We start from the raw sequence: 12914 nt of genomic DNA on the forward strand, positions 1-12914 counted from the left end.
TTCCAGCCCTTGCAGTCCTCCTCTCTTCTTGCTCTCTCCCTGCCTATGCGTATCTTGATGAGTTGTTCTTTTTTTGTCTCTCATATTTATCCCTTTTGTTTCTTTTTTACTGCTCCCTATTGTTCTTTTTCCAAGATAGTGATCTCCCCTCTCATTCCATAGTTTCGTAGCTTTAAAGGTTGGAGAAGACTACTGAAATTAATCTACCTTCTGTATAATGTATTCTGGAATTTTACTTTATTCAGTTTGCTTCTTACATATTTTAGGAAGCAGTTATGTTTAAGGACTCCAAGTAGAAGAGGAATCATCCTTTCAGCTTTTGGAGCTGCTTGGCATGCTTTTTATGCCTGTGAGATGGGTGCTTTTCCAGATTGGGGGAATTTGAATGCTCTGTTTACATGTACTCAAGATACTGTAGGTGTTTCATTATGTTTGAATGAGATCTCTTTATGTCAGCACTGCTTGGTGCAGAATGTCAGCTATTGCAGCCTGTTTTTTTCTCTCTTTGGCTTTGTTCCAGATATATGTCCTCTTTGTAACTTGTGTTTTCTTTTGTTGCTAACAGTTTTAAGAACTTTGATTTGGAAGACTCTCAGAAGTGTGCAGTAGACTGGTTGATGATTGGTCCCTCTTCCAAGAGGGAGGAATACAAAGTGTGTGGATCTTCCATACCCCCGTCTTTCATCTCTGCCAGAGACCATGTCTGGATATTTTTTCACTCAGATGCATCAAGCTCAGGACAGGCTCAGGGATTTCGCCTTTCTTATATCAGAGGTAAAACCTTACAGTTTTGTTAGCTTCACTTATACTCTTTTCTGGCAAAATTTGAAGATCGTAGTATTTTTTGTTGACGGGAGTCTTGGGCCGATCTTGATGGCTGTAAGGAATTAGCATGGTAACACTAATATTATTTCCACTTGGCTGCTGGAGGGTATTCCTGAAGTGTACTGGGCCTGACCGATTGTTCTGTCATGTGAAGGACAGTAGACATTAAAAGGTGACATCAGATGATTCAAAAAATTTTGATACTGACTTTTTTTCCCTTTGCCATCTTTCACAGGCAAGATAGGTCAGGCTGAATGCCAGTCAGATGAATTCCGTTGTGCAAATGGAAAGTGTATTCCCAGCACTTGGAAGTGTAATTCCATGGATGAATGTGGCGATAACTCGGATGAGAGAAACTGCACTGTCCCTTCCACAGAGCCTCCGTCCAGCATCTGTCCCTCAGGAATGTTTCAGTGCAGTGCGGCCCACTCCACCAAGTGCTTGATGAATGAGCTGAGATGTAATTCAGTTAAGGACTGCAGTGATGGTTCAGATGAAGACAATTGTCCTGATCTTTCCTGCGGCAAAAGGCTGGGTAATTTTTATGGATCTTTTGCTTCCCCGGACTTATTCCGTGCTGATCACAGCAGATCAGACCTTCGTTGCACGTGGTACGTGGACACACAAGATAATCGACATGTTCTGTTGCAGCTTGATTTGCAGTTAGGCTACAACGACTACGTGAAGGTGTATGATGGCATCGAAGAGAGAGGTGATAAATTAATGCAAACGTTTTCGTACCACAACAATAGGCATTCAGTGAGCGTGGAGTCATCAAAAGGCCAGCTCACTGTCTCGTATCATGCCCGCTCCAAGAGCACTGGCCATGGGTTCAATGCTACCTATCAGGTGAAGGGCTATTGCCTTCCTTGGGAACATCCTTGTGGAAGCGATGAGGAGTGTTTCACAGATAAGCAGCGTTGCGATGGCTGGTGGCACTGTCCAAATGGCAAGGACGAGGAGAACTGTCCGGCTTGCCAGAAGAATGAATACCCATGTGAGGGAAATAGTGGGCTTTGTTACTCGATACTTGACCGCTGTAATAACCAAAAGAACTGCCCAGATGGCTCGGATGAAAAGAACTGCTTTACTTGTCAGCCAGGAAACTTCCATTGTGGTACAAATCTGTGCATCTTTGAGACTTGGCGCTGTGACGGCCAAGAAGACTGCCAGGATGGAAGCGACGAACATAACTGCCTGGTGATCGTTCCCAGGAAGGTCATCACAGCTGCTCTGATTGGGAGTCTCGTGTGTGGCTTGCTCCTGGTGATAGCACTGGGGTGTGCATTTAAATTATATTCTCTGAGGACCAGGGAATACAGGTGAGTGTCTTGCTTTTATGATGCTTTAGGAGCTGCAGTGTTTTTTTCCTTTTAGTCTAAAGGAAAAAAAAAAGTCGATTGTTAGCCAGAGAACTGGCAAAACACTGCACAATCAATCCAAAGAACTGATGACAATTAAACAGCAGTCACTGCAGTAGGCGTAAAGAAGAGATTTTTGGAAGTAGTGAGGGGAATGTCAGCTCTTCTGCGATCCAAGAGAAATAAGTATTTATTTGTGCAGCCTGGCAGAACCGTATCTAACTTAAAACTGTTCTGAGCACTTTCCTCTCTCACCTCTTCCTTCTGCAACAAACCCCTTGCACTGCCAAAAACTGAACAGACAACTCTTACAGTGAAGTCTTTGGTGAACCTGAACTGTGTAACTCTTCTCCCTGCCCTCCCTAAATACTGTGGTTGTCAGTTCTACTAGAAGTGATGTCCTGCAGTGGGGAGCTTGTTCTGAGCAGGAGGTTTTAGTGTCCACTGTTCCCACTGATATGAGCTCTACCTCCTTGACCCAGTCCTATATGCTTTGCTCTGTGGATGGTGTGTGTCGTGTGTGTGTGTGTGTGTAGTTTTACCCTTTGGGAGGGAGTCTAAGGATTTTCTGAAGCCCGTCTCTTGTCATATGCCCCAGCTCTGTGCCGCTCTGCTGACACTATTCGTGTTTTCACCGCAGTGTGCTTTACATTTTCTCCTGATCAAATCTGCATGATTAAGGAGCTGGAAACCAGCCCCTGTGCTATGTTAGGAACCACGGTGCCTCAGTTCTGGCAGGACAGCCAGAGCTCTCTGCAGCTGCAAGCTTTCCCTGTTGTGTGATTGTTTCCAGTTCTTAATGTTGTATTTTCCAAAAATAACCTTTGGGCCCTTGCTGAACAAGTTACCACTGTTACTGGTGTAAGCTCGCCTATTGGAAAAAACTTCAATTGCCACAGAGTCTGACCTGGGACCGCACCAAAGAGTTGGCTGTTTTGATTCACTGATGCTTATACCCTGTGCTCTTACTCCTTTTGTTTATTTTAGCATCCTGAGCCTAGCTGAAGGTTTGTGGTTTTGATGAAGCCCTCTGCAGTGCAGTGGAGGGGGCAGCACAAACTCACTGTTATTTCTCTTCCGTGTTTCCTTCCTGGTTCTCTTTCCAGAGCGTTTGAGACCCAAATGACACGTCTCGAGGCAGAGTTTGTGCGACGGGAAGCTCCGCCTTCCTACGGGCAGCTAATTGCCCAAGGACTTATCCCCCCAGTTGAAGACTTCCCCGTGTACAATGCATCACAGGTATGGAGACACAAGTGCCAATGAACCTATCAGGAGCCTAACTACTATAAATTAGATAGAATCTATCTGGAACTGTATTCTTTCAGTAGATGTGCTGATTGTGTTGAAGTGGTATAAAAATGTCTATGTTTTACTTGGAGCTGAAGAGCCAGAGTTATGGTTTGACACTGAAAGGGGATAGATTTAGATTAGATTTTGGGAAGAAATTCTTTTCTGTGAAGGTGGTGAGGCACTGGAACTCCTGGGGAAGTTGTGAATGCCCCATCCCTAGAAGTGCTCCAGGCCAGCTTGGATGAGGCTTTGATCTAGTGGGAGGTGTCCCTGCTCATGGCAGGGGAGTTGGAACTAGATGATCTTTAAGGTGCCTTCCAACTCAAACCATTTTATAATTCTATGATCTTGGTGCTGTGGGTGGTTTTGAACACATCAAATGTATTTGCTAGGGAACAGCAGTAAGATAAGCACATGCTGTTTTTCTGTCCATCAAGGTAGAGTGAACAGAGGCAGGAAGAAAGGTCAGAAAGTAAATAGAGAAAAGGATTTTGAAGCTGAAAATGTGAACGTGCCTGAGGCGATGAGAAAGCATGGTCTCTAGCAGAATTTTTGGGAAATTCTGGGATTATTTTTCATTTACCAATACATAACACTGGGAAGCCATTACGTCATTCTTCTATTTCATTGCTGAGTTCTCAAGTATCTCGTGTGCCCTGTCAAAAGTTATCCATAATACAGTTCCTAGTGTGATGAAGCACTTAAGAGTTTGTTACTTGAGCAGAGTAGTTTGCCGTGGCCTTTCTTCTCTGCTGTTGTTATCAGCTTTTGAGGATCCTCTGCTGTTGCTGATGGTAGAGAGGACTCAGTGGTCTGCAGTCTGTTTCTTTAGTGGTGATATGGTTGCCCTAATGGAGCATCTTCCTGGGCAGACAAGTAGAGTTTAAGCTCACAAAGGAAATATGAGAGACTCCTGGTGTAGGCAGAGCTGTCTTTGATATTCTTAAATAGTTCATTAGAGAACATGCATTTAATGAGGAAGTGTAGGGGTCAAGTCTGAGAATTCTGTTAAGGTGGAGATATTAGTGGAAAGAACAGCATTTAGGAGAACGCTTTTGAGTACATGTGAAATTGTAGTTTCTTATATCTGTGTTACAGGCTTCTGTGCTGCAGAACATACGAACAGCCATGAGGAGGCAGATGAGGCGACACTCATCAAGACGGAGCTCATCTCGGCGGCGCTTGGGCAGGCTCTGGAACAGACTCTTCCACCGACCTCGGGTGAGAGGACAGATCCCCCTCCTGACACCTGCCCGCACTTCACAGACTACACTGGGTGATGGAATCATCAACCGTGCTGATGGGACTATTCGGAGTCCTCCGCCTTCCCCCGAAGGACCTAGTTTAGAGACAAATGCCAATGGCCAGACCAGGGGCCTACAAGAAGCTGGATGTAGCAGCTTGCAGCCAGAGACTGAAATCACAGAGCCATCGCCTTCAAATGTCTTACCAAATACTTGCACAGCAGCACACGCAGAACCTGAGACTGGACGTGCTGATAAATCTTTAGGTGCTGAGACCTCTGGCAATGAGCTTAAGCAGTCCAGTAAAGTGGATTCAGGAAAGACTTTCAGAGATCCTGTATCTGAAAGCGTTACACAAACAATCCGTGGAGGGTCAGCGTCGAGGAGGACTGTCCCAGAGGACAGTAGAAGTCATCCGCTGAGTGAAGAGCCATGTAGGTTACCCTTAAAAAAGTGGGAGTCTGCTTATCCAGACACCCCTAAGCATGTTCATATCCAGGTGGATGGACAAGACCGATGCTGCCCTAACTCATGCCGGGAGGAGCCTTTGGGTATTCATGCGGCTTGTTGCCATTCTGTGGAAGTGCCAATGTTAGAGTCCTCTACTCCCCTCTCCGATATCAATACCAGTGATGACGAATCTTTACTTGTTTGCTAATAAAAATTTTTGGTTTGGTCCTGTAAATTTTGTAACTTCATTGTTTATATGACAGTGCGCTCTGACGTTAGGTGGTATGTCTGTGCTCTTTCTTTTGGCTCTCAAAACCAGTGTGCTTTGATCCCACAGGGAGTACAGTACAAGACTAAACTGGACAAGTTTTTGTCTTCGTTGCTATTCCTCATACTCCAGTGGGGCAAAAGTAGGCCAGTATGCGGTATCAGGGCCTGGAAGGGCAAGAATGTGTTGCTGCAGTTTGGAGGCATCTCCATGCTCTGGTATTGCTTCTGTGCATTTATTCACTGCATTCAGGGAATTAGTGTTTCTTTGCTTTTCAGGTGGTCTTGCTGAAACTAGAGTGAGCTCTGTTGAAACCTGGGGCAGACACCAGTCAGTGTGTAACTGTGAGGCTCAAACTAGAAAATACTGATGTCTTTTTAGATGTCATAATGTAATTAAAGTTTAATAATTTTAATTACAAGTACTTAGAAGGAAATAAAATCCTTTGTACCTTCCTCTTTATAGAAATTGCTCACTTCCTTTGCTTAGTTCAAAAATGTTTTGATGGCCGTATGTACTTTGAAGCATCCACTAAAACCAAAGTTTCGGTATAGAATACCCAGAACGATACCAGGTGTCTTATCTGCTACAGCTTTGTAGTGAGAGATGAGCAGTGTTGGGGTAAGAGAGTGCATTGAACCCCAGTTGCAGCAATATTTCTTCTTTGCGTTGTCATGTTACATTCTCTTCGTAGCGATGTTGTGAAGGTTCAAGAATTGTTTGCTTTCTCCCTACCCTCTTTTTCCCCTTCTGTTTTCAGGGACCTTTGTGATTATACAACTTTTAGTGCGCCCTGAAGGATACCGAGGCTTCACAGCTCCCGTTGGCTGAAGTAGGAAGCATTGAGCACTTGCTAACTGTCAGGATCAGGCTTCTGTTTTATTTTGAAATAAAATCTGCTGTACAAGTTTACTTGTAAATCTGCTACCTAGGTGCAGATGTATAAATCAGGGGGGTTATTTTTCATTTTTAGAGGTTGCTGTTTTGCTTGCTTTTTCCATTTAAGAACTGAAATAGGTCAGTGCCATTTTCAAAGCTGACACTGTGTGGATTGTACAACACTTAAATGTAAACTGGTGCCTTTTGGGGTTTTAGAGTGTAATTAAAAGCAAGTAAGTTACTTGCCTGGAGAAAGGGTGACGTTGCTTACCCAGGGGTGCCTCGGGGCAGAATGACAGAATGTTACTGCCTGGGCACCGGGCCCTGTGGCCGTGGCTGGTGCCTTGGCTGGGCTCCCCGGTGCCCAGACGAGAGCTCTGCCTCAGTTCCCCTGCGATGCGGTGACAAACTCAAATGCTTTGTGTAGGAATTAACGAGGAAGTTGGTGCTGCTGCTCTGTAAATACTCATGTTCCGAAACCTGTTTGTTGCCGTAGGAATCGCAGTTGCCCAGAGTTACTAACCGAACTGGTAAAGGTGAGGTGGGCTTTGGCATCTGTGGACCCAGGCTCTGCTGTCCACAGGACCCTCCTGGCTGTGAAGCAAACAGGCTTTTGCAGTAGACAGTTAAGTTTACAGCAAAGCATCAGAGATGTTTTTTCTTTAAACAGGCTACATTTTGCCCTGGGACCTTTACTTGGCCTCCCTTTGGGAGTGCCTTAAAAAGAACAAGGAATAAAAATTTGGCTTTACTGAAATTTAACATGGAAAATTTTGGGTGTTTATTGTCTTTTTTTGGGGGGGTGTTGCAAATTGGTTTCATGCTGTGTGTTCCAGATGCAGAAAATTCAAACTCCTTAAGGGCATTAATAGCAGGAAGGGCTTATGGCAAAACACGTAACAAGTAAAAGTTGTAGTTACATAAAACTAATGCCACTTGTTCATCTTTTCTAAGTGGTTTCGTGATCAACATTAATTTAATCAAAGAAAATGTAGTTTGGGAAGAGATCTTGCTTTCACATAATTTGTAAACATTCTAGGTACATTCCACCTTTTGCAAGGCCATATGCTGTAGTCATTACACTGCCAGGGTTGTTTGCATCTAAAGCTACAGGCTTTAGTGTCTTATTTTTTTTTCTTGTCCAAAGGCAATTTTAAATACATAGAACTGTGTATGTAAAGTAGTTAATTGTAATTAGGAGGAAGATTATATTTCAAGGTTCATATTGTGCAGGTGTGAAGGACCTTAGAAATAAGTGTATATTTATTTCTGTTACAGAAATGTATTTCTATAAGAAAAATATGTTGATCATACTATGCCTTAAACTGTCACCAGTGTAAGGCTCTTGAAGTTGAAATACGTACTTCAGAATACTGCTATATTTTGGGAACAACCCTGAACAGCTAACACTGTTTTATTTTAAGATGTATAACTTCACGTAGTTTCTTACATATACCATACATATTTTGTGTACTGATTTGTTTGGTAACTCGGTGGAAATTCTATTGAGAAGGTTTTATTTTTAGAAATGTAAAAAAATCTTGGTTAATGAAGGTTCGACGCTTGAAATGTACAGAAATGCTCACAGCCCTCACTGCTGGAATTTAGTCTTGCATGAATGAGAGATACTCTGTAAGCACCTGACTTCTGTAGTCTGCAAAGCAGTATTCTCTCCCATCTGCCCAAGCTCATTCCTTGGAGGGAAGAGTCACAAATTTACTGTTAATTTTGCATAAAAAATCTCTGTGTTTGCACTGTGAGCACAAACAAGTGTGTTGCAGTGTCCTGGAATGTCGATGCTGAAGAAACCTCAAAGTCTGCCTTAGTGTGTGCCTGTCCCGCCTCCAGCTCTTGGAGGCATTCAGCAGTGAACCAGCTGTCCGCAGAGACGCTGTTCTGTTTCATGTGCGCTGCCTCCTTGTATTCACATCATCTTAAAATTACAAAAAAAAAAAAAAGAGACAAAAACCTGCTCCTAGACCTGTGAACAGGAAGATGTCATTGTAACATTTCTTTGCTCAGTGAAAGATACCACACTTTAATGACTATACAATCTGAAGTTAAGCAGCTAAGAATCTTGTTAAAATTTTTGTTATTTAATAATGCTTTTCTGCACTCTTTAAAGACTTTTGTAGATGGAAGGGAAGCAAACTAAGATAGTTGGTGGTTTTTTGACTTAAAAAAGAAAAAAAAGATAGAGAGCTCCCCTGTCCAAGCAATCAAACAAAAACCTTCCTAAAAATATCTCTAAATAGAGAGGAATGCCTGCACTGATTTAAGAAGAATGGAAGATCATAGGCAGCATTAAGGGAAAAGTGGCTCCCTTCTATTTTCTCTTACTGCTCTTAAAACATGGGGAATATTTCTGTTTGAAATTCTAACACCTTCTAGCTTATGTATGACTCTGTAACACCCTTTAAATGTACTTGTTTTCTTTTTCTGTTCTCTGCTTTTAAAAATTTTTTATTTACATGCTGTATATATTCATTTAGGTACAACATTTTACCATAACGTGTGTACAGGTGTATGGTTCAGGTGTGACGTCGTGGCTGCCAGTGTCTGCTGGTTCCTGGACGATGACACTGAGCGAGTAAGATGCTGGGCATCATCATACTTTGCTCTTGCTTTGGATCTCTTAATTTTTAATAAAATTGCACATGCCCGGAGTCTGTGCGTTTCTGACTGTCACTGACGCCAAAGATCGAGGGTGCCGAAGTTGTACTCCCACAGCGCTTGTTTGACTCGGACTCTGCATGTGCCAACCCGTGGCTCGGTGTGTTGACATGAATATGAATGGTGTTGGGGTTCATTTATTTTATTTATTTATTTGGTTTAGTTTTTAGTTTGGGTGTGGGTTTTTATTACCTACTTTTTCTGGTAGCTGAAGCTGTGGAGGTGCATCACTTTTTTAGATACTACATGTGAAATCTTAGCACAAGCAGTTTACTGTTGTATACAGCTCCCTTTAAAATGTATGTATGCATATACCTGAAATAACAAAAAGAAACCCTGAGGTGTATGGCTCTTTAGGTGGTTAAAAAAAGAAAATTTCTGAAGTACAGCCTCTCAGTCCCATCACTAAAGGCAATGCTTGCTTTCCTGATGTTTCCCTTTCCCATTCTGTGCTTTGGCTCCGTTCTCTTGTTTTTCAGAATATGGAGGCTGAGCTGTTTTGTGTTGACAGAGATTTATTCTACAGACTTGGAAATCTTTGTCTGTGTTGAAGAGAATTAACCAGACTTTATGATTGTCCTGGTTTATCCATAGCCGTGGAGGATGGGAGGACGCAGCTTGATGCAGAGGGATAATGCATCCTTGCCTCGTAGAGAGAGCGTTTGCTTTGCTTTGTCATGATAGCTGATTCAGCTGTGGCCGTAGTGGCACAAGTAATACTACAAAAAAATACCCTGGTGTAAGCGAGGCAGCACACCAAATGGAAATGGGGTAATGAATGATGCCTGTGCACTTGCAGCAGAGTTTGTAGGCAGCATCTCCAGTGCAATAGAGAGGTCTTATGACAAACCAAGGAGGTACGCTGAAAAGCTGGGAGGGAGTTGCATACTTTTTAAACAGACCTTCCTCTAAGAGGTAGAAGAACTGCTTTTATTTATTTAGGAGGTTTGATCTTTGCAGGAAAGTGTGCTTTAATCTCCCAGGCAGGTGTTGGGATTTAAAATCCAGTACAAGTGGCTGGCTGTGCATGACCTGGACTCACAGGTAGCAAACCTCGTCTGTCTCCCGTCAGTCAGTTACACTAGCCAGCTCTGCTCACTAAGCCCTTCCTCCCTTCTCACGTTCTGGCTCTTGTGTTCTTGGCTACAGGGCTTAAGTGGTGACGTGAGGCTGATGTGAGGGGTAGCGGTTTACATACTATTCCCTCTTCATTCTCTGTTTCCTGCCTTGTGATGCCATCTAGGTCTTCCTTCTATTGCTATTTCTTGCCTTAAGGCTTTAAGGCATTTATTTTTGGCCTGTCAGTACCTCTTGGCCACTTTCTAGTCCTTTTCCTTGGGTTTTCCTTTTTATGCCCAAGCGCAGAAGTTTCTCCTCAGTAAAAAGTGTCAAGGAGCAAGGAGAGGAGGTTTAAACCAAGAAAAAGGCCTTGCTTGTTTCACCACTGGGTACGGAAGTGGTGAATCAGGCAGTTGCATCCTGAGCCAGCGCATACCCACCTGAACTCTAAAGCTTTAGGAAATGACAAATTCCAGCCAAGTTTACCCTTGATTTTGTTTTCTGCATGGGCTTCAAAATCTCTCTTAAAACTCCTCAGCAGCTAAATAATTGCTGACTTGTCATTCTGTGCTTGGTATGAAGGGGCTAGTTTTGTTTTCAAGGTTTCAAGAATTCACTAGTAAGAGAGTGAAAAATGAGAAATGCCTGACAAAGGCCTCTGAACATAGGCAAGGGACAGCACGTTTGCTGGAAGTTGTTTGTTCCTTTGTTTGTTTTCCCCTCAAAGATGAGTCATTTTATTTAGTTTCAGCTCTTTGGCGCGGAGAGGCACGTTTGCCTTCACAGTGTGAGCTTGATCGCAGAAAGGGAACAGCAGCAACTTGCATCCTCGCCAGGCGCTGGTGATGCTCTTCTGGAGCCACCAGCTCTAGTCCCGTGGCTGAAGGCTGAGTCAGGGCTGCGCTTCCAGACGTGATTGAGTGTGGCTAATGGAATCGCGTCTGCCTATTTTATTTGGATACGTATTTTGTAAAGGTGCTTCCAACTCAAATGTAATATTTAATACACAGTGACTCATCAGTCCTTTTTGAGTTAGATGGAAGCTCTGACCCAATAAGAGTCTCTTACCTTGACCCCGCTGAGCTCAAACTTTCCTTGCTTTATGCACTAACATGAACTGAAAACAAGCACTTCCTTTATGGAGTTGCTGAAAACGCTTGAGAGTAGCCGGCCCAGCAGCGGCAACTCTGCCTCCCTCTCCCTGTGCCTCCCAGCCAGCTCCTGTTTCCTACTGAACATCCTCTTAACCTGGGAGAGGCCCCGCCTGCACAGTCTCCATTCTGCACAGCACATAGCATAGTGCTGTCGGGATCTGTTGCTGCTTTTCTTGATACTGTGATAACGCAGATCGTAATTCTATATGTCTTTTATTGACTTTGCAGGTTGTAAAACTGACTTACAGGTGTTACTCTTGTTAATACTTGCATTATCTTGTTTTCTCTCTGAAATTCACTGCATGCTGTATTACTGCCAGTGCTAAAAGAATAAACAGCACAGAGTATTTTTCTGCATTACAGCCTCTAATTTTGACACAGAAACAAAGTAGCATATTTTATATAGTCGTATATAGTATTGAATTGCTTTTAAAGCTTTGTTGGAACTCCTTTCTTTTGGAAACAACTTGCTTTTCTATATCAAGTATCGCAATATTCTTGACATGCTTGTAATGTAAGCTGTCCCAGGGTTTTTCTTTTGGTCAGTGGGCTGTAAAATATGAGTGATTGTGTCTTTGGGCCTCCTACTTCATCTTTTGGAAAAATCACACTTAGGCAGGGTTGAGCATGCTGCTATATTTTGTTCAGCATAAGGAATTTATCTTTCTAGTTCTGTGCATTGATTTCTGTGCTTAGAAATTGTATACATTAGGATCTAATTTTTGCAAAACCTTTTAAAAATAACACTTTATGTTGGGAGCACCAATGAAGCTACTCCTAAAAACGAAATAAGGCATCGTGGAACACCTTTTGGGGATTGGCATGTAATTTGAAGGTGAGATCTACTAAATAACCCTCTTCTAAATTCAGCCTTCTGATTTAAGGCCAAATGTTGATTGTTTTAAAGCCCGGTAGTATAATCAGGGAAAATCTGAGCCAAACCCAGTTAACAACTATGGGGCAATTGGTCCTTTAATTTTGCTTTTGATTTTCTTAAATGAATAGCCAAGGAAAGCCTGGTAGCAGTTACAGCATTATTATTATTATTATTATTATTATTATTATTATTGCTCCTACGACCTTTCTCATTACCATACAGACTTGTTTTCTCACGAGCTGCAAAGTTTCTGTGCTGGATGGTTGCCATACCTGATTTATTTAAACAAACAAAAGTAAAACCACACCAAAACTTAGCAGTTCTGAAAGCAAGCATTATTGCTGCTGCTATAATACATTTAATTTGCCCAGTAGATAATAAAGTTATTGCAAAAATTAATCTGTTGGAAATTATACCACAGAAGTGGATTTTGAACTATGGAAAATAAGACTCAGCCGTGAGAGCCTCCAACATGGGTTAAGTGTTTGGGTGCAGCTTTGCCAGTGTAAATAGGGACTGTGTGCTGTGAATTTTAAAACAAACAAACAAAAAGCCCTAAGCTGAATCTATATGATTTTCATTAGCAAACCTTCTGAATTCCTTACATTATTTAAAATACGGAATCTCTCTTTACGTGTGTGCTTATGTGCACGCAAAACCACACCCTTTTCTTGAGCTAAATGTATATTTTAATCTCTTATGAGTAACAGCTTTATAGAAAGAGAATGGTGTAAGTTGTGTTTCTTTTCAGTGTCTACCATCTGAAAGTTTGGAGAGAGGTGAATAGACGTTTAAAAATACTTCTGAATAATGTATCGTGTTCGAAAGATATGT

At 42.4% G+C, this 12914-nt stretch overlaps 1 protein-coding gene across 1 annotated transcript; it reads left to right on the forward strand.

Annotated features, from left to right (window-relative positions):
* Positions 1–565: 565 nt before the first annotated feature.
* LOC104268573 (low-density lipoprotein receptor-related protein 3-like) lies at positions 566–5405 on the forward strand (the record flags this gene model as incomplete). Its single annotated transcript, XM_009874845.1, has 4 exons — positions 566–774; positions 1061–2147; positions 3293–3425; positions 4575–5405. Coding segments are annotated over 4 exons (2233 nt in total), but the record flags the coding sequence as incomplete, so codon positions are not given.
* Positions 5406–12914: the final 7509 nt, after the last annotated feature.

This window comes from Apaloderma vittatum, unplaced genomic scaffold (genome assembly GCF_000703405.1).
Source record: "Apaloderma vittatum isolate BGI_N311 unplaced genomic scaffold, ASM70340v1 scaffold22858, whole genome shotgun sequence".
In the NCBI taxonomy this organism is placed as follows: domain Eukaryota; kingdom Metazoa; phylum Chordata; class Aves; order Trogoniformes; family Trogonidae; genus Apaloderma; species Apaloderma vittatum.